Source organism: Cnephaeus nilssonii (assembly GCF_951640355.1).
Source record: "Cnephaeus nilssonii genome assembly, chromosome: 15".
Classification (NCBI taxonomy): domain Eukaryota; kingdom Metazoa; phylum Chordata; class Mammalia; order Chiroptera; family Vespertilionidae; genus Cnephaeus; species Cnephaeus nilssonii.
The window spans coordinates 44,095,668-44,122,790 of record NC_137086.1 but is presented as its reverse complement, the minus strand read 5'-3'; the positions used below and the strand labels follow the sequence as shown (position 1 = coordinate 44,122,790).

At 47.7% G+C, this 27,123-nt stretch overlaps 1 protein-coding gene across 3 annotated transcripts in view; it reads left to right on the top strand.

The window, feature by feature from the left end:
- Positions 1–27,123, top strand: part of SFXN5 (sideroflexin 5) — a 103,294-nt gene that overhangs the window by 17,691 nt on the left and 58,480 nt on the right. For 2 of the 3 annotated variants that reach the window (XM_079792832.1, XM_079792830.1), the window contains exons 3-6: positions 1,364–1,441; positions 14,839–14,865; positions 15,613–15,667; positions 17,610–17,635. In XM_079792832.1, coding sequence (XP_079648958.1) covers positions 1,364–1,441; positions 14,839–14,865; positions 15,613–15,667; positions 17,610–17,635 — 186 coding nt within the window. Of the gene's footprint in view, positions 1–1,308; positions 1,442–14,838; positions 14,866–15,612; positions 15,668–17,609; positions 17,636–27,123 lie in introns of all 3 variants that reach the window. The other variant, XM_079792831.1, reaches the window with a different exon arrangement.

Below are 27,123 nucleotides of genomic sequence, written 5' to 3'. Positions count from 1 at the left end.
GAGAGCAACCATCCCAAGAAAACAAGGTGGAGGTGCAAGGCATTTTTATGACCTAAACCAGTGGTTGGCAAACTGCTGCTCGCGAGCCACATGCGGCTCTTTGGCCCCTTGAGTTTTTAGCAAAGGCCAGCTTAGGAGTACCCTAATTAATTTAATAACAATGTACCTACCTATATAGTTTAAGTTTAAAAAATTTGGCTCTCAAAAGAAATTTCAATCGTTGTACTGTTGATATTTGGCTCTGTTGACTAATGAGTTTGCCAACCACTGACCTAAACTCAAACTCTATTTGTTGAGGCAGCCATGACAATCTTCCCTGGATCAAGGTTTGGGGGCATAGAGGATGTGAGAAGGTTCTAGAAGAGCATGGGAAATGGGAGATATTGGGGTGGCCATCTTTGGAAAACACATTCGGCTACATTATGTTTGTCAGATTCATCTACGTTGTAACATGTATTTGTAATTTGCTTTTTAAAATTTCATTGTGTACATAGACTACAATTTATTCAGTCTATTATTGACATTTGAATTGTTTGTAGATTTGGGCTATTTCAATAGTGCTGCTATGATTGTACTTACTAGTATACAGATGTTTTGGTGGACAGAGGTGGCCATCTATCACAGTTGCTGTCTCTTTAGCTTTAAAAAATTTAAAAATCATACAATTCTTATCCTCTTTTATTTTCTCTCTTTCCCCATCAGTTACTGTAGCCATATGCACTTTAGTATGTAAATCTCTGCTAGTGTTTTTAAAATCTTGAAAAGAAATTATAGCAGTATTACATAAATATGTTTTCTTTATAAAAACTTTCAGTATTGCAATTAAGATTAAAGTTCCTTATGACACTCCTTGCCAAGTCGGGCCCTTTCCTCCGACCCCAAGATAACCCTTCTCACCCGTTTGGGATGGTCTCCTCCTGGAGCTTTTTTTGATGCATTTACACACATAAGTATTCCCATAGAAAATACTGTTTTCTGTGTGTGTGTGTGTGTGTGTGTGTGTGTGTGTGTTTTGTTTGGTACAATGCACGGTATCATATGGCTCTGCAATTCGCTTTCTCACTCAGAAAATATCTTGGGCGTTATGGCCATAGAATCTCATGTAGATCTACTTCACTTTTTCAACTGCCGAATAATATTTCACGGCATTATTATAGCACTGCCACTTGGCCATTTCCCTACGAAAGGACGTTTAGGTTGCATCCTTCTTTGTTGTGCAGCGTGTGTCCGATGAACTGGAGGGCAGGCCTGGTACACTGTGGTATTGTCAATACTTGATCAACACAGATGCCTTCCGGAATGGGAAAGAGTTGCTGGAGCCCTGGGTCTGTGCCCCTCAATGTCCCCCTTCTCTTCCCTGCAGAGACGTCTCAGAGAGGCCGTGCAGCTGCTGGAGGACTATAAGCATGGGACCCTGCGCCCAGGGGTCACCAATGAACAGGTAACTCTGCTGGAGGTGGGGGAGGAAGGAAGCCACAAATTCCTAACCTTTTCCCTGCAGCCAGACCACTCCTTTTTCCTTCAGTACCCACTTCTACTGCGACTACATGCCCCTGTGGGTCTCTGGCTTTTGGAGGATTTACTCAGGTCTCTCCAGCACCCTAAGTCTGGTGGGAAGCATGGCGGCTGGTGAGGCCCAAAGGCAGTAGTTTGCTGGAGCTGGTGTGTGTACCTCTTCCCATTTCCACATTCAGTGACATCATAGTGATAGCTTGAAATCAGCCACTACGGGAATATTTACACCACAGAAATTGGCAAATGCTACAAATTAGGACTCTTTCCCCCAAAGAATTGATAAATAATTACCAGCATACTACTCCCTAAAAGTTCAAGTTGAGGGTGGGAAAGGGGGGTGGATGGTGGGGATTAGGCTAGGACACTGTAATTTTTTAAACTTTAATTTATCTTTATTGTTGAAAGTATTACAGATGTCCCTCCTTTTCCACCACTGACCCCCTAATTTTTTTTTAATAGTATGTAAGAACTTGAACTAGAGCTAATTGAAATATTGATGGTTGTGTTTGGTTTGGGGGAGGAGTAGAGGGATGTAGTATAAGGCAACTTTAGTGATACAGAGACTGATGGTTAATGTACCAAAGTGGTTTTTTTATCCATAAACTTTATTTCAAAAACTTAAAAAATTAATTTCACATTTTTTAAAGTAATGTGTGTGCGTAATTCAAAAAGTCAAGTAGTACTAAAACATTTGTAAGGAAAAACAGTATGCTGCCCATCCTCCCTCTTCAGTTCCCATCCCTGTTCCCCAGAAGCAAATACTTTTAGCTGTCACTTCAGATAGAAATCTGTATTTCACACTAACGTGTTTATCTATACTGCTATTTCTCAACTCATTTTTTTGTGTTATCTATTATGGTAGTTGAGAATCCAGCTCTCTTATATCTACCCCCAGAAACATGTTTCTCTCCCCAGCTCTCCTCACCGTCCCAAGATAGTTATCATGGTTTGGGGGTCTATGGATGTTCAGTATTCACATTATAATTTTATAAATAACATTTACTGTAGAGTCAAGTTGGTTGTATCATGATTATGTTTTCTGTTTTTAAACTTTATGTTTTGTCTGCAGTTAATGGTTGCCTCTTTTTTCCTTATTAGCATAGTTTTCTTTGTCCCATCTCTCATTCTCACTACACCCTCTAGGGCAGTGGTTCTCAACCTTTCTAATGCCGCGACCCTTTAATACAGTTCCTCATGTTGTGGTGACCCCCAACCATAAAATTATTTTTGTAGCTACTTCATAACTGTAATATTGCTATTGTTATGAATCGTAATGTAAATATCTGTGTTTTCCAATGGTCTTAGGCTCTACAGCAGACCCACAGGTTGAGAACCACTAGCAGGGTCGCCTAAGACCATCGGAAAACACAGATATTTACATTACGATTCATAACAATAGCAAAATTACAGTTATGAAGTAGCTACAAAAATAATTTTATGGTTGGGGGTCACCACCACATGAGGAACTGTATTAAAGGGTCGCGGCATTAGAAAGGTTGAGAACCGCTGCTCTAGGGGTATGTTCAGTGCCTCCTTTCAATCCTGAAGACTCCAGCCCTTCAGTTCTATTTTTCCCTTGAACATGTCCTTCCGGGGCCCACCTGCCTCCAGCTCCAGGCCTTCCTGTTCGTGTTTGTACACTTCCATTTTGGTGGAATACCTCTCCCAGTAGCTTCCTGGGGGGGGGGGGGGGGGGGGGGGGGGAGAGAAACATGGGAAGAAAATTTTGAGTACTTTTATTTCTGAAAAATTGTGACTCTGCACTCAGCCTTAATTGACAGTTTGGCTGAGGAGAAAATTCTAGCATGACAATCATTCTCCTTCAGAATTTTGAAGACTTCACTTAGTTGTCTTCCAGCTTCCAGGATAGCGGTTGAAAAATTTATGCTGTTTTATTCCCAATTCTTTGCAAGTGACCTCTTTTCACCCCTTGGAAGGTTTAGGGTCTTCTCTTTATCTATACAATTTATTTCTGAAGTTCCACAAATTCCACAATGCCTCTTTTTTTAAATTCATTATTCAGGATTCCTGGTAACTCCTTTCAATCTGAATACTCCTCTCTTCCAGTTCTGGCAAATTTTCTCAGCCTGTTTATTTAATAATTTCTTCTCATTCTGAAACTCCTATCAGCAAATATTTCACTTCTTAATTTTTTAAATAAATATTTATTGTTCAGATTATTATAATTGTTCCTCTTCCCCCCCCCCCCCCATAGCTCCCGTCCACCCGGTTCCCACCCCACCTTCTGCCCTTATCCCCCCACCACCACTGTCATCATCCATAGGTGTACGATTTTTGTCCAGTCTCTTCCCGCACCCCCCACACCCCTTTCCCCCCTGAATTGTCAGTCCACTCCCTTTCTATGCCCTTGATTTTATTATATTCACCAGTTTACTCTGTTCATCAGATTTTTTTATTCACTTGATTTTTAGATTCACTTGTTGATAGATATGTATTTGTTGTTCATAATTTTTGTCTTTACCTTTTTCTTCTTCTTCCTCTTCTTAAAGAATACCTTTCAGCATTTCATATAATACTGGTTTGGCGGTGATGAACTCCTTTAGCTTTTTCTTATCTGTGAAGCTCTTTATCTGCCCTTCAATTCTGAATGATAGCTTTGCTGGGTAGAGTAATCTTGGTTGTAGGTTCTTGCTATTCATCACTTTGAATATTTCTTGCCACTCCCATCTGGCCTGTATAGTTTCTGTTGAGAAATCAGTTGACAGTCGTATGGGTGCTCCCTTGTAGGTAACTAACTGTTTTTCTCTTGCTGCTTTTAATATTCTCTTTGTCTTTTGCTCTTGGCATTTTAATTATGATGTGTCTTGGTGTGGTCCTCTTTGGATTCCTTTTGTTTGGGGTTCTGGGTGCTTCCTGGACTTGTAAGTCTATTTCTTTCACCAGGTGGGGGAAGTTTTCAGTCATTATTTCTTCAAATAGGTTTTCAGTATCTTCCTCTCTCTCTTCTTCTGGCACCCCCATAATTCTGATGTTGGTACGCTTGAAGTTGTTCCAGAAGCTCCTTACACTATCTTCATATTTTTGGATTATTTTTTCTTTTTCCTTTTCCGGTTGGGTGTTTTTTGCTTCTTTGTATTTCAAGTCTTTGACTTGATTCTTGCGATCTTCTAGTCTGCCGTTGGATCTCTGTATATTATTTTTTTTATTTCAGTCAGTGTATGCTTAATTTCTAGTTGGTCCTTTTTCATATCCTCGAGGGTCTCACTAAATTTATCGGCCTTTTCTAATTTCCCTGCATTTAGTCTCACCTACTCCCACCTTCCACTGTGTTAGTGCTCCCAACTTTGGAGTCACTATAATTCAGTTTCTCCAGAAGGCTGATAAACCTTCAGCATCTGCTAGGGATGCAGGTGGGGCGGTAAGAGTCACCTTGCTATGCGGTGAAGGTCTGGGGTATTACAGCTTTGAGGACAGACTTTCGATCGATCTCTGTATCTAGCCCTATGATTAGCCCTTTTTTTCTGTGGTACCTGGTCCCTTTGAGTTCTTAGCTTTGCTGTTGTCCTTGGGATGATGGGCTGGCTCCTTAGGCATGCCCTCTTCAGGCATTAAGGGGATGTCTTCCTCCTCTCTGCTGGGTCAGTTACTAAAACTCTACTCATCTTCCATCCAAACACATGTTGCTGTCCCTCCCCTGCTGTTGTCTTCTCTTCCATTATTTTGGTAATGATGCGTGCACTGCCCCTCCCTTCCTCTAACACCTTCAGGCACAAAGCCCACACTGAGGCTCTGTGCTGCCACCCGACACACCAGTGCCTGGCAGGGCATCCCGGGGGCAGGCGGCTTGGCCATCAGTCCTCCCATTCCAGTGCATGTCGGTGCATCTTTAGGGAGCACCTACAGGCCAGGCTTGGTGCCAGGGTCTGGGGGAGAGATCAGGGAAGAGCAGAGGAAGGAGGGACCCAGACGGGTTTCTGGAAGAGGTTTCTCTCCGGAGATGTGAGGGATGAGAAGGGGCTGTGGCGGAGAAGGCGCTGATAGGAGCAGCGCAGACATCAGGACAGGCCCGCAGGTATCAGGGCACAGGCACAGGCTTCTGATCTCACGCCTGCAAGAGGCCATCAGAGCAGGCCCAGCGCCTGGGGGCCGACGAGACCACCGTCGGAAGTGGCGGGATGTGGTCCACCGGCCCAGCTATAAAGGGGACGTGCAGGCGGACGCAGCACCTTGGCCAGGTGTCCTTGTGCAGGGCTGTGAGGGTGGTGAGGACGGTGCCGTGCTTGCTGGGCAGGGCAGCCTCAGGCATCCGCGCTGCCCGCCGGGTTGGGGGCCATGGTCAGCAGGGAGGGCAGGCCTCCATCTCCTCATTCCTGGCCCAGAACTTCTTTCTGGCCATGGGTCCCGGGGAGCCTGGTGGCAGCCCCTCTCCAGGCCTGGGCCTCCTTTGTTTTCTGTCCTGAAAGAAGCCCCCATGTACCTCCAGGGTTGGGGGGGTAGGGGGGTGGGAGCGGGCGGGGGGGGGGGCTTCCCTTCCTGGCTCTTGTCGGTGAGGCCGCAGGGTCCCTCTGCTGGCTCGGCAGCCCAGCGCTCCACGGGTGAACCTGCCCCTAATAAGCAGATCCTCCCTCTCCCTCCCTTTCTGTCCTCTCGGGGCATCGGGACTGGGCTCTGTGGCAGCCCTCACACTGCTTCTCCCCTCCCTGGACCTCAGTTTGCAAAGCCACACCTGCCTCTGGCCTTTATCGACACAGGAACGGAGGGGACAGGTGATGGCATTTCAGCTCAGGATTTGGGCAAACCTCAGCAATCCGGGATGAAGGACAGTCCTGTTCCTGGTCCTGGCTGGCCCTGCTCAAGGGCCACTTCCGTGGCCTCTGAGAGGCCCAGGTGGTTCTTCATCTCAGTCTGGACAGTGGCCTCGTCGGCTCCTGAGCGCTGGGCCTGCTCTGATGTCCTTTTGCAGGCGTGAGGTCAGAGCCTGTGCCCGTGCCCTGATACCTGCGGGCCTGTCCTGATGTCACGGACAGCGCTGGGCACCTGCGGGCCAGTTTGTTAGGTATCCTGCCTCCGGTTACAGCAGCTCGCCAGTGGCTAGACACTGGCAGATGGACGGTTTGTTCCACCCGATGGGCCTTAGTTTGGTTGTCTGTTAGTGAGGGTTGGTATCTCCTCCCAAGACTGTTAACTTGGTTTTTTTAATCCTCACCTGAGGATATATGTGTGTGTGTGTGTGTGTGTGTGTGTGTGTGTGTGTGTGTGTTTAATTGATTTTAGAGAGAGAGGAAGGGAGAGAAAGAGATAGAGAAACATGGATATGAGAGAAACAGTGATCAGTTGCCTTCCGTACGTGCCCGGACCAGAGTCAAACCGGCATCCTAGGTATGTGTGCCTACTGTAAGTCAGACAAAATCTGAGGAGTAGAGGAGAGAGAGAGAGACAGAGAGAAGGAGAGAGATCAGAGAGGGAGGAATAGGGAGAAAAGATGAGATTAGAGAGATGGTTGGAGAGGAAGTTGGGAAGTTACAGGGCAGGTTGTGAAAATCTGTCCTGTAACTTCCAGGTGGAGAGATACTGAGTGTGTTGTGTGGGGCAAGAGGAAGCTGCCGGAAGCTGTTGAGCAAGGGAGCAGCAGGACAGCGCGTGGTGGCGGGAGCATTCGGGTGGGTGCCTGGTGAGTGGGGCAGGAAACCAGCGTGGAAGCTGCTGGAGTGGCCAGGAGGCGGGGGAGCAGGTCTCTGGGGCCGTGGCAGGCTTCTGTGTGGTGCTGCTGGTCTCTCACCCCATGTTCCTCAGGGGCTGGGCACCAGCCCACCTTTATTAAGTGCTTGCTCCCAGCAAAACGTATCACCGCTCAGAGGCCCCGTGCAGGATGGACCTCTGCCTGTAACCGACCCAGGCAGAGGACAGCTGGGCCTACGGGATGTTGTGAGGTTCCTCTGGCAGAGAGGAAACGGGGGCAGCTGTGCTTGGGCTTTGCTGACAATAGCAGAGAAAATACTGAGGGAAAATACTCGTGCCCCACATCTTCTCTGGGTGTCAGTAGGTTTGTCAGTAGCTGGCCGAAAGGAAGACTTGGCTGACCTCCACCCCCTGACCCCGACCCCTAGCCTCAAGCTTCTGGGATGCTGATCAGCACCCTGCCCCTGGGGGTTGGCTGGGGTTGGCCCTTCCAGTCGGCACAGAACAGGCAAGTGATCAGTACCAGTTGGAGCCTTTGTATCACGAGCCGGGTGTTGTACTGGAGGCGGTAGCCGCCTCCCTGGGCTGGGTCACTGCCGTAGCCTCCTGGGTGGTCTCCCACTCTACCTGCCCCCCTCCGCCCCGTCTGCTCCCCAAACAGCAGTCAGAGCAGTCTATGAAAACATACATCGTTTGTTCCTCTGCTCCAGGGCTTCTCAGCCTCGGCACCTCAGTGAAAACTACCCTCACCACCTTACTATTGTCAGGGCCTCAACATCATCCTATTTAAGGTTCTGTCAGGGAAAAATAATCTTTTCAAGTAGTCACTAGGGCCAGAAGCAGGACAAGAGGTGGAATCTTAGGGGGCCAGGGTGGAAGGGGGATCCAGGTACCAGAGGCGCTTCAGGGGGATGGAGCGGATGCAGCCCCGGTGTGTCCCTCTTCCCTCTTCCCCCTCAGCTCCAGCCTGGCCTTCCTGTTCATCCCTCTTCCCCAGGCAAGAAGCTGTGGCCCTGGCCATGTCATCATGTTCCCGAGTCCCCTTCACGTTCCCCATCCTTCACCTTCTCCTTTGGTGTAGACGCCATTACAATAATTTAAAAATAAAAAATCCACCCGCTCTGCCAGGGCATATCCTGTTCTACTTTCTCATGTGTCCTACAGCACCCAGTCTTCTCAGCTATCAGAGAACTCACTTATTTATTATTTTTATTACTTATTGTCTGTTGGCACTAGCATTAAGCTCTATGGAAGCAGAGACTTTTTTTAAATCTTTTTTGTTCACCCATGTGTTTTTAATTACCTAGATCAGTGCCCAGCACATAATAGGTGCTCAAGAAGTATTCGTTGAACAAATGAATTTTCCTTAATCTTTGCAATAGCCTTGAAAATAAGTATTCATAGCCCCACATTACAAAGGAGGAAATGGAGGCTCAAAAAGATTAAGTTGCCCCAAATTGCATGGCCAGCACGTGGGGAATCTGGAATTCAAATCCAGGTTTGACTCCGCGGCCCCTGCCTGTGTGGGGAACTCGCGGCTCCTCTGTGTGCTAAGCTGAGAACCAGGGGGACGTTCCTTCTCCTTTCGTGTCTCTGTAGACCTGGGGGTAGCTTCACCCCACATAGACTTGCATAGGTACATAGTACCTGGGAGTAACCATGGCAACAGCATTAATGGGAAGGAATAATGAGATTGGCCCGAACGATAAGTTATGAAGATCTTTAAAACTGTAGTTTATGGAAGCAGCCTTTGCCTTGCAGAAGGATCCCCTTCAGGCTCCGTTTAATTACCTTCTGGAGCTGTTTTAAATAGGCTCCGTCTTTGCTGCCTTCAGAGGCTGGGAGAAGCAGCTTGGAAGGAGGCAGAGGGGAAGGGGAGCAAGCAAACTGGGGGTGGGGCCTGGGCAGTCAGCTCCTCCATGTGGGGTCTGGGGGCTGGGGCTGGGGGTGTGCCCTGCTCTGCCCCTAGAAGGCAGGGCTTCTCCTTCTGAGGCTTGTTAGGGGCCCGCCCGCCCGCCCGCCCTCTGCCCCTCCCTTGGTTTCAACCTCTCAACCTGTTCCGTGGGGAGGTTCAGGTGGCAGCTCAGCTCAGACCCAGGCTGTCTCTGAAACCAGCAAACGTCTGCGTTGTTCCAGGAACCTCTCACCAAGACCTCTGTCCTCACCCTCCACGTCAAAAACCAAGCCGGCTCCAAAGTCTCAGGCGCACAGGGGCTGTGGCTGCAGCCCGTCAGTTCCAAAGGGTCAGGGCGGCGCATTTTTACCTTCAGCCACGGGCGCCGGGGGAAACGGGCTGAGCCCAGAGGAGACGGGTCATGCCCAGGAATTATGGTTTAGCGTGGAGCTGCCTCGGTGGGCTGCCCAGAAGACACTGGGGCTCCCTGTCCTAGATTCGCAGTGTGGAGGGACCATCCACGATGCCTCTTTCGGACTCGCGTTCAATGCTTTACATTCCATCTGTAACCTGTTGGCGGGACTGGCTCATGCAACTATAAGCTAGTGACCAGCTCTTGGCTTGTGGGCGATTCCTGCTGCTATTTCTGCACCCAGCATCCGACTCCTGGGTCCCGCAGGTGCCAGGGAAAAGCCCAGACCTGGGAGTCAGACCCAAGTCCTTGTCCTGCTCTCTCTATAGACTGGGTCTGGCATCATCAGACAGGAAGGGGCCCTGGGGAGACTTGCTTCCGCTTCGTGCCCCATTCTCCTGCCTGATTAGCTGAAGCACAGTGCACGTCTAAGGTGTGTGGCGACTTGCACGGGAAGACCATGTAAGTTAGTGGCTGAGCCAGGGCCCAAATCTGTGAGCCTGGCGAGTGTTGCTACCATCTGGAGATGGGGCGAGCCTGATCGTTCAGGTCACGGCTAGGAATTTTAGTTTAAAGGGGAGATGTCCCTCCCACCTCCCCGCAAAGCCTCCTGAGGCGGGAGCATTGCCAACTGTCACAAGAAGAGCCTCAAACACTATGTTAGCTTTTATTTCTTCCTCCCGCCTCTGGAAATGCTTATCTGTTATCATGGGAGGCAGTTTCCTCTAACCCCAAATTGCTTATACTAACTGCTGTAACAAAAAGATCCCCAAACACACCAGCTCAAATAACACAGAAGTTTATTTCTCGCCCATGTGACAGTTCAAGATCCAGGTGGGCAGGTGGCTCTGCTCCACAGGATCATTCAGGGCCCCAGGCTCCTTCCATCATGCTTCTCCACCACCTCCTTGGGTGGTCCTCTGCATGGTTCAGGTTGGGCTGCAGGCACATCCTGGCTCCGGCTCACAGGAGAGGGACGGACAGCATGGAATGGGAGGCCCTGGTTGGGGAAAAGCACATCCCACTTCCCACCAGATGCCACTGGGGGACTCAGTCACATGGATAAGCCTAACTGCAAAGGAAGCTGGGAGATACAGTACAGCAATTCAGCCACCTGCCCTGCAAAGGAGGCTGGGAAATGTAGTGCAGCAGGTCAGCTCCCTGCCCACCACAGTTCTATTACTATGGAAGAAGGGAACATAGATTTTTTTGTTGTTGGACAATAAACAGTTTGTGCCATAGAGGTCAATAAAGAGCTTAGGCGTTGTGTACCCTATATCTATTTTTTCATGGTTGCTCTTAACATTTCTTAGCAATTCTTTTTTTTGAATAAGTAACATATGAACAAGCTACAGAATTCTAAGGATGTAAAAAACAGAGAATAAAAAACAAGTTTCCTTTTCCCTGTCCCCCCGTAGCCCCCTGACTCTCCCTAGAGCAGTGGTCGTCAAACTCATTAGTCAACAGAGCCAAATATCAACAGTACAACGATTTAAATTTCTTTTGAGAGCCAAATTTTTTAAGCTTAAACTTCTTCTAACACCACTTTTTCAAAATAGACTCGCCCAGGCCGTGGTATTTTGTGGAAGAGCCACACTCAAGGGGCCAAAGAGCCGCATGTGGCTCGTGAGCCGCAGTTTGCCGACCACGGCCCTAGAGTAACCATTAGTTTCTCTGTATCCTGCAGAAATATCTGAACACAGGTATCCTTTCTCTTAAAATGCTGATGATGTACTAGTGACAACTCCAGGGGAATTCACCAGGGCATGGCTGGCACAGTAAAAGAGGGGACAGTCACAAAGGACAAATATTGTATGAGTCCACGGATAAGGAATATCTCGAGTGATCAAATTCACAGAGACAGAAAGATGGTGGTTGCCAGGAGTTGGGGAAGGAGGACAGGGGTTAGTACTTACTGGATACAGAGTTCAGTTGGGAAAGATGAAAAAATTCTGGAGATGGATGCTGGTAATGGTGTACAATAATGTGAATGCACTTAATGCCATAGAGCTGCCACTTTAAAGTGGTTAAAATGGTAAGTTTTACATTATGTATACTTTACCATAATAAAAAAGATGGGAAATAGCCTAGAAGCCCACTCATAGGGCACAGTAGAATATACAATGCATTCATTCTTTCAAGGTTTCTATTAGGAAAAATGAGGTGCTCTCTGTGCACTGATGTGGGAAGATCTTCACAATATTTAATTTATTTATTTTCTAAAAATATATATCTTTATTAATTTCAGAGAGGAAGGAAGAGGGAGAGAGAGAGATAGAAACACCAACGATGAGAGAGAATCATTGACCAGCTACCTCCTGCACGTCCCCCACTGGGGATCGAGCCAGCGAACCAGGCATGTGCCCTGACCGGGAACTGAACCGTGACCTCCTGGTTCATAGGTCGACGCTCAACCACGGAGCCACGCCAGCAGGGCTCCACAATATTTTAGATGCCCCGAGGGCAGAACGGTGTGCATTGGCGTGCCAGCATTAGAATCGGGGGTATGTGGGGATTAAGAGCGGGGCCTCTGGAGCCACACAGCTTGGGTTCAGCTCTCAGTGCTTCTGCGGGAAAGTGCTCAGCAAAATAGAAAAACGTGGAATTACCTGTCCTGCGAGACTTTACCGCCGCCTTTATCTGTGCCACTGGCCTGCCTGGGCCACGTGCGTGGTGGTGTCCCTTCGGGGGCGGGAGGAAGGGACGTGCCGTGAGCTCTGGGTTCCTGGCCTTGCCTGCTGAGCTTCTGCCTTTGCCGGTAAGCCAGCACCTGCCCGACTCTCCCTCGCTGCCCCTGGCGGGAGGTAAAGGAGGCAGTCCTTGAACCCGAGGGCCATGATGTCGCCATGGGTTATAAGTGCTACTGGCTGGGCTTCGGCGGGAGGAGCACCAGCTGCCGGGCTGCCAGGAGGTTCTGTGCTCTCAGGATGATGTCAGCCAGTCCTCTTCCTCCTCTCATGCCTCGGGCCTGGCAGTCACGCTGGCCAGACCAGACGTCATCTCCTCCAGGGGCCCTGCAGAGCGGGAGGACGCCAGTCTGGAGGCCAGGAGGCCTGGGTGCCCTTATCCATCCTGCCACCAGGGACCCGGGCTGAGTCACTTCGTCTCTGAGATGAGTTACCTCGTCTGAAAAGAACCTACCCACCTCACAGGCATGTTGTGGGAATAAGACAAGAGACATGAAGTTACTTTAAAACGAATTAAGTCATTAAAAATGTTGCTCATGTGAATGACTGTCCCTCTATTTTAGGCATTTATGGAGCGTGTCCTGTGGGCCAAGCAGTTTAGATATGCGTATCTCATTGAAACCTCTGTGTGAGTCAGGGTAAGCCAAGTGCTGTAACAAACAGGCCCCAGCGTTCAGGAGCTTATACAGTACGGTCCATTTCTCACTCATGTCAGAGTCAAGCGCAGCTCAGGGACTTGGCACATGACGTTGTCCAGGGACCCAGCTCCTTTCCCTTCATGGTTTTACCGTCTTCTAGGGCCTCATCTTGCTCCCCTGGATTCTCTGTGGGAGCCTTTGGGGCCAGGCCTGGAAGTGGCAAACATCACAGGCCATTTAGCCAGCACCAGGTCACAGGGGTGGCCCACCCGACTGCGGGGGAAGCTGGGAAGTGTCGGCTTAGCTGTATGCCTAACCTGAAGCTCAAACTGCCCAGGAGCATCAAGCCTCTGCTCCACCTTCACTGCAGCCCATTTCACCGATGGAGAAACTGAGGCATGAAGGCAATGTAATGAGCCCAGGGCCACCCCTCCAGTAAGTGATTCGAACACAGGCGGGCCTGGTTCGAACACCGGCTCTTTACACTGTCCTCTGATGTCTTAGGCCAGTGTTTTCTGCCCAGCTCTTCATCAGAATCATGGGGAATTGTTTTCAAAGAACTGTACGAAGAAATTTTGAGGTTTTTTTTTTTTTTTAAATAAAATTTCAATTTTAGAATAGCTTTAGATTTTCTGCGCTGAAAGGAAATGGTCCTGGGACTTGGGGGTGCACTTCAGGAAGGCACTTTCTCGGCACAGGAGGGTCAGCCTTTTATCTTTTTTTTACATCTCTGCTGTATGCTCTCACTCACCTCCTTTGGCTGACACTGATTCTGCATTTGGTTTTTCTCCCTTCAGTCCCTTCTGTTCCGCAATTATTATTTTTTAAAACTCTGCTGCCTCCAGTCTTCCTGGAATAGCAGACAATCAAATATGTTTGAAATGTATCTAAAATAAGAGTAATTAGGCTGTGAATTAAGGCTTGAGGGACTCTGCTGTGAGTATAATGCATACGCTTTAATATATCAATTTTATAACTTCTATTTTTGCTACCCAGTAGCCTTCTGCAACTTAATTTATGTCCCAGGCAACAGCACTGCCATGTAAAGGAAGCATAAGTGAACTGTTCTGTTACAAAACTAAACACCACCACCCCTGGCCACGTCTTACCTCTCACCTCCTACCCTTTTTGCTCCATTGAAAGTGCACGGGCCCTGGGTTTGCCAATGTAAATGTTTATTTACCAGGTTTGCTTGCTTCTGAAAGGCCTATTTTGTCACATTTTAACATCTCTTAAATGGGATGAGTCTTTTTACTGATGGTGGTCTTGGCATTATGTCATTGTTTTCTTACTTAGCGGCACATAATAATGTCTTCGGATTAACGATGTCTTAGATTCAATGAAAGGCAGTATTTATATCATTTGAAGGAATTGACAGATTGTTCTGTTTCTCCAGCCTGTGCCACATGCTGCTGCTGGAGAGAGACAATTTCTTCACTCATTTGAAAGCAACTTTCTTCTCCTTACAACCTTCTTATAATAACAACAATAGGAATAATAATAGCTTCAACAGTAAGCAGTTAAAAAGCACTTACTACGTGCCCAGTGCTGCTCCAAGAACTTTGCATATATTTTTTCAACAACGTTAGAGGCACAGCTATTATTCCCATTTTGCAGAAGAGGACATTGGGGCTCAGAGGTGGAAGTGGCAAAGCGGGGAATCCAGTCAGTCTGCCTAGCTCTGGAAAAAATCATGTTAGGCTGCCTCTACTGATTCTGGGAGACAGTTGAAGGATCTTCATTTAAATCAGGCTTTTTACCTGACCCTACTAGGAAGCTTTAGAAAAATGCTGGAAGAATTCTTTAAGCAACCTTACAGCGGCCGGGGTTGAGAACCCTTCATTTAAATGGTCTGTGTGAGACCCCCTCGCTCTGCTGTTCTGGGGTCCCTGACGCCACACCCTCAGAGTAGCTGCCAGACCTGGGGGCACCAGTACAGCCTGAGCCTTTTAAGCCCTTTGCAGCCAGATCTCTTGGTTAGAAATGTGACTTTGAGACCTTAAGGGGACATGTGCTTTAATTTTCCCCCCTCTCTCTCTTCCTTCCTTCCAGCTCTGGAGTGCACAGAAAATCAAGCAGGTAATCCCATTCTGGCTTCTTTTCCTTCCCTCCCCTGACCTCTCCTGGACCCAGCCCCCACCTGTCCCAGGGATCCTTTGGTTGTGGGCTTATCTTCTCTCCCCCACCCCCCTTGTTCCTTGCCTTTCCCCAAAGCAAGTACCCAGGGCCTGAGCTTTTGAAGACTGGAGCTCACCTTTCCCTAGGCACGTGGTCGGCAAACCGCGGCTCGCGAGCCACATGCGGCTCTTTGGCCCCTTGAGTGTGGCTCTTCCACAAAATACCCCGGCCTGGGCAAGTCTATTTTGAAGAAGTGGCGTTAGAAGAAGTTTAAGTTTAAAAAATTTGGCTCTCAAAAGAAATTTCGATCGTTGTCCTGTTGATATTTGGCTCTGTTGACTAATGAGTTTGCCGACCACTGCCCTAGGCCCCTAAGCTCCTTCCCTACGGTGCCTTCCCCACAGTCCTCATTCCATGCCTCCTGTGTGCCAGGCGCAGGCGTTTAGGGAGCCCGAGAGGTAGACACAGTCCCGCCCTCCCTGTGTTCAGCTTCGAGCATTAGTCAGAGGATACGTGCTGCTTGGGGCTGTGTTTTAGCTGCCTCTTGCCTCGCATGGCGGGAAAGGACTGACTGCCAAGAAGGCAGGATACAGCCACTGGCCATCTGAGTCCTGCTGGGGTGCTGTCCCTCCCCACCTCCTTCCCATCCTCTCCGTGTCCCCCTCCCGCTCCCCCTGCCACCGGTGCTCTGTTCCTTGCTCTTGCCAGGCGATTCTACACCCGGACACCAATGAGAAGATCTTCATGCCCTTTAGAATGTCAGGTGAGCCCCCGGGACCTCTGCTTCCGCCCCGCCAGGGCCACTTACCATGTCACAGCTCCAGGGCCCTCCAGCTGTGCCGGCCTGGGGAGGGGAGGGAGTCTGTGACACCCACATGTGTTACGCACATGGCCACACTGGCACCTGCATGTTAACATTGACTCAACTGTACAAGACTCTAGCCACGCCTCAGAATCACCTATGGAGCGTTTTAAAAAATGTGCCTTTTCTAAAAACAAAACAAGTGCTTTTTCTGCCTAAGCAGCTGGGGTGGAGTGGGGCCTCCACAGGTTACTCCCAGGTTGTACACTACCCACTTATTGGCAGCCTCCAGGGTAACACCTGCTACAGGCGAACCTCGCCTCCCAGGAGTCACTCCTCCTACCTGTGCACGCGCTCTCTCCCCCCAGGTCCTGCTCCCCACTCTGCCCTTTCAGGAGTTAATCCCCAGACTAACTTGCTGGTCTCCGAACCTGCTATTAACCTGCCCTTCAGAAAGTCCGCACTCTATGTGCCCTGCTGCGCACACAGCGATGGCAAGTTCCATTCTGTGCAGACCAGTGGGCAGGGGGCGTGGGAGAGTAGCTGTAGGATGCCCGCCTCCTGGGAAGTCCCCGCCCTGAGGTCACTAGAAGGACCGTTCTGTGTTATGAACCTGACAGCCCAGAAAGACTTGCACACACACAGGGCTGGCGGGTCATCCTGCCTGCAGTGCTCAGGGGCCACAGGTCTTGCCCGGAGTCAGACCCGACTCCTGGTGTACGACCCGAGGTACAGGGTGGGTGCGTGGCTGCTGGGTGCCTCCTTGGGAAGTCCTCAGCAGCTGGAGGAAGGTTCTCTACCAGTGGGTGTTCCCAGTTGGGTAGGTCAGCCAGGGCCCCCACCCCCAGAGAGCCTGACCTCAGAGGGGGGGGGGGAGAGAATAAATAGCCACAAAAAGTGACATCCCTGTGCAAACCGGGCCAATTAGTGCCAGGTGACCCCCTTGCCTTGCCGTGAGGAACTCCAAGGAAGCGAAGGCTGCGAGCACCTTATAGCCACGGCTGTGGGTGCTCCCCAGTCCCTGCACGAGGCCATAGCAGGCTCTCACCCTGGGCCTGGTTTCTCTTGCAATTCTCCGGATCAAGCTTTGGACCTCTCTCCGGAGAATGCGGGTAGGAGGGCGCTGGCTCATGTGCGTGCACAGTGACGCACCCTGAGGATGCGAACCTTTGCTTTACCCATAGCTCAGAAAGATGCGCGTGGCTGGCTGCTATCCAGCTGCCATAGGTAGAGGCTGGGGACGGGTGGCTGCCCTTCAACAGCAGTGGGGATGGTGGGGGGAGCTTTGCCGTAGCCCAGGGGCCATGAGCAGCGAGGAAGCAGCGCCCAGGGCCGCTGGGCTTCACACCAGCTCGGTGAGGGGTCTCGCAGGGCACCAGCGATGGAAAGAGCTCTGGCACTTGGAGGGACACCTCTCCGGTGGGTGGGGGATTTCCTTTCTAGAAATGGCCATGATGCCAGGGGAGGAAGGGTGCGTGCTAGAAAGAAGCTGAGGGATGCTCCAGGGCCTTTGAAGACATTGCAGTGTGTGCCGTGAGGGGCAGGGGCGTGGCGCCTCGGGAGGGACAGGATGGGAGGACCACCCAGTGTGCGCCGGGGTGCCCGCCTGCCTTCAGGAGCGGGCCCCTGGGTTTTGGAGGGGAATGAGAACTGTCTGGCTAAAGGCAAAGGGGGACAGAGAGAGGGAGGCTGGGGGACACAGGGGAGGCCCCTGCTCTGGGGAGGACTGAGCTGGGAAAAAGTCTAGGGACTAGAGGTACCTCTCCCCTAACGGACCTGCACCCCTTCACTGAGGCCACTGTCAAGACCAAGCCCGGAAGTCTCCTCCGATGTGTAAACTGAGAGATCCGTGGGGCAGAGCGGGCGGGATTATGAGGCCTGACTCTTCTCTCTCCTCTCACAGGTTACATTCCTTTTGGGACGCCAATTGTAAGTATTACCTTCACAGGATTTTCTATTTTTCCAAAAAACATTTTAATGTATACCTTTACATCATTGCTCATAACTATTTGACTGAGTTGTTGATTTAGGCTGAAATCCTGGAAGTGAAGAACTGGCTAATACAGCACACATTTCTTCTTTATTCTCTTGGTGGTATTGTCAAACTTCTTTCTGGTAGAAGGTGTGCCAGTGTAACACAGAGCCCCGTGTGGGCCTTCACCCCTGCACACTTTACATCCTGAGTATTATCATTAAGACATGTTTCATTTGCTTACAGGGAAGTCCCCCCCCAAAATCTTGGGAAGTTGGAAAGTAAGGATGATTTCTGAAAACTAAGGTTTAAAATTCACTCAGAAAGGATTCAGTCTTCATGTTGTTCAGGTTTAAAATCAGGGTTAAGTTTACTTTTAAAATTTTTTACATTAAAGTAAAACAAATATACCGAGAGGTACAGTCGTCATAAAGGTATACACAGCTTGATAAGTTTTCACCAAGTGAGCTCATCCAAGTAACATCACTTAGATAAAGATTTAGAGCGGCGGTCACCAACCTTTCGGACCTCATGGACCGGTTGGCGACCGCTGATGTAGAGCATCCGCCACACCTCAGAAACCCCTCCGTCACTACGCCCACACCACAGGAAACCGCTTTTCTGACCTTCTTCACGATATTCTCATTTGGCTGCTATTGAACTTTATGGAAATGGAATCATCAGTATGTACGTTTTTGGGGGCCTTTGTTTTCTTTTACTAAAAGTTGTTTGTGAGATGTGTCCATATTGCTATATGTGGTATTAGTTTATTTTTCGTTGCTGCATAATATTCCATTGTTATAACAATATTGAAATTTCTTTATTCATCCTACTGTTGGTGAAAATTTGACTTGTTTCCAATTTGGAGTTTACAACCAAACAGTGCTGCTTTGAATATGATTGTACAAATCATATATATATATATATATATATATATATATATATATATATTCTCATTTCTCTTTAATTATACCTAAAAGGCTAAAGAGATAAGAGCTAAATGCAGTGTGTGATCCTAGAATCAGGATTGGGGGAGGGGTGTTGTAAAATGGCATTGTAGTCTCTTATAAAGTTAAACTTACAATGTGAGCCAACAATCCTAATTTTAGGTGTTTACTTCAAGAGAAATGAATTCACACATGTTCACCCAAAGATCTAGATGTGAATGTTTGTAGTAGCTTTCTTCATATTAGCTTAAAACTAGAAACAGACAAGAATGACCAACAAATGTTAAGATCCCTGGGTGAAAACCTGATTGGAAACAGGATATTTATCTAGTCTCAAAGCTTCCTATATATTTCATAAATATTATCCCTTCTATGTTTAATAGTTGGTAACGTCCTGTAAATAAGAGATTTCCCTACTGCCTCCTTCTTAAAACTACCAATATGGTCTCGTGTATTTTTTTGTATCCAGGGGGTAATAATTTACTTCTGCCATTATTCATTTTTATACACAAACTGTGCCAAATTTGACCAAAAGGAACTCTTTAAATAAGTTTCTCTGTTCATTTGACATGTCTTTTTTATTTATTGTTGTCAATATTACAGATGTCCCCATCCACCCCCCCCCCCTTTGTCTTCTTATTCTTTGAGTACTTAAATACTTTATGGCATAAAATATGGCTATTCCAGACTCATCTTGTAGTTTCTGTGTCCCAGTCCTGGAATCACCCATTTCTCCAAGGAGCCCTGGTTCCTCTCAGAGGGTAATGGTACTTAGAAACCAAGGTCTGGATTCTGGGTGTGCTCATTGTTGCCAGAGTGCCGTTGTTGCTAGGCCATCTGAGCAGACAGGGTTAGGAAGTGCGACTTTTAAGAAATCGTGAGTTTATTATACTAATACCTCTAATTCCAATCCAACATCTCGGAGTTCGTCCCCTCCTTCATTCCATAGTTATAGCTCCCTACTCCCTGAATGAGGATCCAACAGCAACATATTCTGATTCTCTTTTCTTTTGTAGATACATGTAAATAAAAGACTTTCAGAATTGCTATGTCAATACCACTCCCCAAAAATGTATTAAGGAAAGCCCAAGATTTCTTTGAAGTTCTTTTTGTCCATTGAATATATCCTACTGAGAGTATATAATCAGAGAACCATGTTTAAAAGTTGTTTCAATTTTTTCTTCTGTTGTGTTTATGCTATTTATTTTATATACCATTAAGTTTATTCATTTCTATTATTAACTTTCAGTTGTTTCCCATTCTTACTGATTTATTTTTGGAAATATATAAAATATCAACATGGCTCAAAAGTCAAAGCTATATCAAAACTCATAATAAAAGTTTCATTCCCCTCTCTATCCCTTCTACCTCCTTCCCACCCATCCTCTGGAAGTAAATATTTTATTCTTCCCATTTCTTTTTGTAAAAGTAAATTATATAACTCTTTTCTCCAGTGTTTTTTTTTTTCTCCTTAATGACATCTTGGAAATGATGGTAAATAAATTTATAGAGATCTTCCTCATTTTTTTTTGTTTTTAATAGCTGCATAGCTTTCTACTATGTAGAAGTACCATAATATATCCAGCTAATTTTCTACATGTGGATGTTTAGGTTATTTCCAATATTTTGCCAATATAAATAATATGAAAATGGATAATCTTGTGCATATGTTTTTTTTGATATTGACAGTAAATTCCTGGCTTCTATGGAGGACTAATTCAATAGACATTTCTGGCAACAGTGAGCAAGAAAAAAAAGAGAGAAGGTGCAAATAAACACTATTAGGAGTAAAAGGTACAATAACTATAGATACAATAGAAGTTTAAAAGACCAGAATGCATTGAACAATCTGGAGCAATAAATTGGAATATTTAGAAGAAATGGACACATTTCTAGGAAAGCTTAGCTTACCAACAGCTACCTAGTAGGTATAATAAATGTCACAATTAGGCATTTCTTGTGTGTGTGTTTGTGTGTGTGTGTGTGTGTGTGTGTGTGTGTGTGTTTTCTTTGTCTGGCTAAAGTACCTCTGAGTAATATTCACTGTGTGTGGGCAATACACTTTGTGAATTCTTGCATATCTGGAAATGTCTTTTTCCCCCTCTTAAACATGAACAATAGTTGGCCTGATTATCTTTTCTTTTGTAGGTGAACATTTCCACTCCCCTGGGGATCCTTTGGTATTTTTTCTCTTTATCTTTGGAGTCCAGAAATAGCCTCAGGATTAAAAAGTTTTTTCTTTGTATATTTTATAAAATTATACAAGTAATACATGAATATGTTCTTGGAATTCAAAATTACCACCAAGAATTTTTTAAGACTATTTTAAAAGTTATGCAAGTAATACATGAATATGTTCTCTCAGCTCAGAATTCAAATAATACAAAAAGAACTAGAAGTTCCTCTGACAACCCTCAACCCCAAATCTGCTCTTAGAAGTAAACACTCTTAGAAGTTGGTCATAGACTTTTGGGCTTTTTTCCTATGTATTTGTGTATATATGAATCATCATTTAAACTATTATTTTTGTTTTGCATTTTTTCTATTAAAAATATAACAATATTCTTATTTATCTACAATTAGCTGGTTACATGTAGCTGTTTACTTACTTAAATCTCTTCTCCCAGCTCTTTCCCCTCTACTGCCTCATTCATTCATTTATTCATTCATTCATTTGTTGTTTTTCCAGCTGAGTAGTATTCTCTCCCCTAGTAATAGATTTAAGTTGTTTCTTATTTGCTAATTAGAAATAACAGTGCTGTGAAAAATCCTTGCAAAGCTCTTTTTGCATAAGTATGAGGATTTCTCAAGGGCCCATTCTAGAAAGTGAATTTTCAGTGTAAATGACTGTGTGTGCACATGTGAATTTTTGATAACTATTGCAGAGAGGTTAGATTTCATCAGACCTTTGTAACACAGGTATTCATATATTTAGTGTTTTCTTTTTGCCAGTCTGATGGGAGAAAGGTTATCATTTCATTATGGCTTTAATTTTTTTATTTCCCTGAACACCAAAAAGGATTCTGCTTCTTTTCAATATTTATTGGCCATTTATGTTTCATCTTCTGTGAATTTCCTGTTCACATCTTTTGTCCATTCTTCCACTGGCTATATTTTCCTAATTATTTGTAAAAGTTATTTTTATATTTTTGATACTAATCCTTTGAGTTATATATATTGCAAATCTCTTCTCCAAGCTCTTTCCCCTTTAGTGTCTGGTGTCTTTGCTGTAGAAAGTTTTGAATGTTGATGTTTTTAATGATTTTTTCCCTTGGCTTGATTTCAAGTCTTGTCCCTACTTCTCATCTCCATCTCCTTTATTACAATAACTGGATTGGTGAGACTTGTGCCTATGAATTAGTTCTTGGGTGCATTTATCAATTCTTCTGTTTTTATTTTATAATTTATTCATTTTTGTTTTTGTAATATTCTTTTGATCTCTTTTATTTTGTGGTAGAATTTTTTTTTTTTACTTTCCCCTTGATTGCTTAATTTATTTATTCTCATTCTTCCTTCTAATAAAAAATGCTTAGGGCTGAGAATTTTCTTCTGAGTACATCTAATACCTGACTATATCTAATATATTTTCATATGTAGTGATCTATGTTTTAATTTATAAATAAGTTTGAAATTACAGTTTTGAATTCTCTTTAATCAGAGTATTCAATCTTTTAGCTTTAATTAGAAGAATACATTTCAAATAAGTGGGTTTTTAAAAAGGTATTCTTTTGTTATTATTTTCTAGTTTATCTTGTATTCAGAAACAGTGATCTCTCCAGTTCTGCCATCTGAAATGTATTGGGGTTTTTTTTGCAGCATATTATATGATTATGTCAGTTAGGTCAGGACCATCTCCATATAAAAAGTTCAACATAACAGTGGCTTAAACAATTTAATTTATTTTTCTCTCATGTCAGAGAAGTTCGGAGGTAGGTAGATCTCCACAATGCTTCAGGAACCCAGACTCCCACTTTTCTATACCATTCTCAGTGCTGTCTTCTATCATCAGAATTACCTCCTAGTCCAGTGATCGGCAAACTCATTAGTCAACAGAGCCAAATATCAACAGTACAACGATTGAAATTTCTTTTGAGAGCCAAAATTTTTAAACTTAAACTTCTTCTAATACCACTTCTTCCAAATAGACTCGCCCAGGCTGTGGTATTTTGTGGAAGAGCCACACTCAAGGGGCCAAAGAGCCACATGTGGCTCGCGAGCCGCAGTTTGCCGACCACGGTCCTAGTCCAACGTGGCTGTTGGTGTTCCAGCCATCACATCCACAGTATAGGGAGGAGGAAGGAGGAGGAGTGAGAAGATATACCTCCCAACTGGGTCAGTTCCCTTTAAGGAATCTTCTTTGAAGACCCACACAACAGTTCTGTTTATATTTCATGTAGAATTTGGCTGGATATCTAGTCAATCCCCAATTACAGGGATTCTGTTAGTGAGAAAGAAGGAGAACATGCTTAAGAGGTGGGCAAACAAGAATCTGCGTTAATAATTGTTTATAAATATTTCATTAACACTTGAAAAAAATACGTCATTTGGCAGTATCATCTCTGCCAAACCAGATAAGTTGAATTTGGGGCTCCTTTCCTCTTAAGAGGCCAACGGGGTCCTTACAGAATTAATGGCCGTCATCTGGGATGGACCAGCTAACGCAAGGGATGCCAGCACGGTCTCTTGCTCACAAGGTGTTATGGAGGACGGCCCATACTTTTTCACTCTCTCCTCTTCCTACCCAAGACAGGTCAGTCATTTCAGGGTCACTACGGCCCTGTAGGCATCCTGGGAACTCGGGTGCTGCTGATCCCCTCCCAGGCTGCCAGGGCTTCACTGCTGAAGTAGCTGCTGTGAATGTCCCAGCCCGGAGCACACAGCCCTGGGCAGGGCACGATGCCCTGGCCTCCGAGATCCTGAATGAACACTTGGTTGAGGTGAACTAGCGGCATGACCTGGGCCTCAGTGGCAGCCAGAGCCAAATGACAATGCTCCCCTGGCCCCACTTCTTAGCCCCACATACTCATATTCAGGGCTAGAACAGCTGGCCAGAGGCCAGGTCCTGGGAGGAGCCATTGGACCTGGAGAACCCATAGGCTTCCGTCCGGCTACGTTGATGTGGACAAGCCACAAGCCGCGTGAGGACTCACTGGTCCCACTCCCTCCCCGGGCCGCTGCCCTGCCTGTGTGGGGGGAGCACGCTGGCTGTTCCAGCACTTCCCTCCCTGGCCTGGCTCCCACCAGCCGCGTCCGCTCCCCCGAGGCCCCACTGAACATCTAGCAAATGCCGGGCCTGGACAGGAGTGAAGGTTCCAGTCCACACCTTAGGGAAGCCCCTGGAATGGCAGAGTGGGTAAAAAATACAGACACGCAGAAGCCACTAAATGCTCACCAAAATAGAAATGGGGGTGCCGGCAAATATACTAGGAGCTGCGTCCCTGAGTGCTGAAGGGAAGGGGAAATAAGGTTGGCAGGTACCTTGGCTGAGAAGCTTCTGGAGGCAACACCCAAGCTGCCTCCTGCCCAGGTGAGCATTCCTGGCCAACCCTGCACCTTCCCACCCTGCCTGAGAGGAGCCCCGCCCCCACCTGCTCACCCCCCACCCCCACCCCGGAGCTCAGGAGAAACGAGCTGGTTTTCTCCCAGAGGCTGGTGCCAGTTTAGTCAGCAGATTTCACAGATCCACTGGCACCCGTGTAGTGTCTTATTTTAGGCTTAACATTTGAAGATGGGAACTTTTCCCCCTTGGGTGTGTGGCGATGAGATCCCAATTTATACATCAGCACGGCGGCTGAGCCCCTGCACTGCGGCTGGTCCCGCGGCCAGTGCAGCGCAGGGCTCCGTCCTCCAGGCCCTTGGCAGAAGAACCCACCACCAGTAGCTGCTGCTGACCGCTGGCAGCGCCCCCCAGCTTCCGCTGAGAGGCTGCAGCGCCGTCACTTCACTTCCATGCCCGCGTGGCTGGGGGAGGCAGGACCAGTGTTCCGGCCCCGCTTGCCTTCCCCACCTGCCAGCCTGTGCCCCCAGCCGTGGCTACCAGAGCATCTCAGCTGCCAGGAACTGGGTTTCTCTCAGCCCTTTGCTCCCCATACCCCTGCTGCCCTCTCTCCCCTCCCCCCTCAACCCCCCCCCCCCCCTATTATTCTGGAACTCTCAGAACTCAAGGCCCCAACCCCCATGTCCAGCTGGGGACTGAGGAGGGCAGACTGTGCACTTCTAGTCCGTGAGTCCAGTGGCCTTGGGTTACATCCAAAGCAGAGTTCTGTCCTGGGACCTTCAGAGCTTGGACTCCGTACGCGGAGCCCTCTCCTCTTCCACAGCAGAAGGTCAAGGGGACTTTGCAGTCCCATCTCTCAGGTGCGGGTACGGGTCACTTCCTCTCGGCGGGAAGGGGGGTGGGCCACAAAGGCTCACTTTACGTGAGGATTTGACTGTGTCCCGGGGCCTTTCTGACATCTCCCAACCTTCCTCACCCCAGACTCCGCCTTTTCACACACTTACATCCCAGCCCCAGTGTTTTCCCGTGGTAAACGGCACCAGCCATTCTGGCCCAGGGTATATATCCTACAAGAAGTGTCGCTCGGCTACGCTGGATTTGACCAGTCAGGGGCAAGCACTCGTTTGACAAGAGATATTGTCTTTCCCTGGTTGGGACCCTGTACATAGCAGCACCCCTAGTGCACCAGAGTGTTCCTTTTCAGGTCATTAGTCACATAAATCAGAAGATGGGGACAGAGGAGAAGGAAAGAGCAGGCACATTGTTGAGTAGCGAGCGGGGCTCCTGGCGGGTCTTTGAAAAATGCAAAGAGGGACGTTTGGAATGGAGCGTGTCCGTGTGGGGGGAAGGGGTACCTGCTTTCCCAGCGAGGACCCCCAGGTATGGGGGATGTGAGCGTCACACGGTCTCACCCCTCTGAAGCTCCTGGAAGCTCTCGAGAGTGGCATACTTTAACAGATACCACTGAGGCGAATGCTGCACAGAAAGTAGGCAGGGTGCCGGGGGGCCGGGGGGGGACGTATGACAGGGGGTCTGACCTCAGCTTGAGGGTCAGGGAAGGCTTTCTGGAGTAGGTGCAACTAAGCTGGAAGCCGGAGGGTGAGGAGTGATCAGCCAGGTGGAGTCGGGGGGAGGGGAGGACAGTTATTTTGCCATTCCCTTGCTTGGCAACAGCGTTCTGTGCCCTGCAGCCTTCCCCTGGCTTAAGTTTCACCACCCCATTGTTTTGACACACACCCTGCTTTCTCTCTGGATTTTCTACACTTTTACTTTAAAAATCTTATGTTTTCCTATGTTTGAGTTAGTTTTGTACGGATAGTGGCCAAGGGGGTGGAGGTTGGTCATGTCTCCCCCGCGGGTCCCAGTATCACGGTGTACGGGCGTCTTGGTCTGCTGTCCTTGTGTTCAGCTGGTTGTGTCCCCCTTTTGCCAGGCAGATTGGGATGTTTGGTGGCGCCTTTCTCCCAGACTGAGACCTCATCTCTCCGCAGAGGTTAGAGCACGCGGAAGGAGAAGGGCTGGAGGGAAGGTGTGACTTTCCTTGTGCGCCAGCTCCCAGGTGGGTGCCGTTGGTTGGCCCCATCCCAGCTCTGTCCTGAGACAAACCGTCTTTCGTCCCTTCCAGGGTGGCCCCAGCCTTGGGCTAATGGTCACCAGGTGGAGCGGGTGGATAAGCTAGGCTACGCAGCAGCCAGCATCACGAGTGACGACATAATTCAAGGTGCATGAATGATATAGAATATTAAAACCATGAAGGACAGCATAGTCACTCTTCCTATACGGTCATCTCTGCATTAACGAGATGTTGCTACGATAGTGCCGTGTAACACACAGCCACAAAATGTGAGTGGCAGCCGTACACATTTATTTTTAGGGATCTGGGGTTTGGCTGGTCTAGTCTGGGCTTGACTGAGGCAGTTCTGCTGCTAACCACAGGTCTGGGGTCTGCTGGGGATCAGGGACTCAGGCTGGTCTCTGCTCCTCGGGTTGCATCCTCCTTGGACCGGGGCACCGGGCAGGGCATGTCTCCTCACAGCAGCGTTAGCAGCACCAGAGGGCGACTGAAGCACATGAGGCTTCTGAGGCCTGGCTGAGAACTGGCACACTGCCACCTCCTCCCACATGCCATTGGCCAAAGCAAGTCACATGACCAAGCCACACCAAGAGCAGGGAAATACATCCCTCCCATGGCCAGGGTATAGATGCAGGGAAGCGTGAAGACTCAGGGCCAAACTCAGTCTGCATCCTCTCTCCAAAGGCTACCCGCCCCGCCCCGCCCTGCCCCCGTGCAGTTCCAACTTTAATCAAAGGGGCGAGGAAGAGATGGCTGGTGGTTGTCATTGTCACGATCCATCATAGATCTTTTTCTGGCCAATAACTGTTTAATGTTCTTAATCAGTTGGCGGCGTTTCCAGCATGTCATTCGGGCCCATCTTTGTGCTGAGTGCTTTGGGGGACGTCAGGGAGAAAAGCCCTTATTCTACCCTCAGGAGCTCCTGGT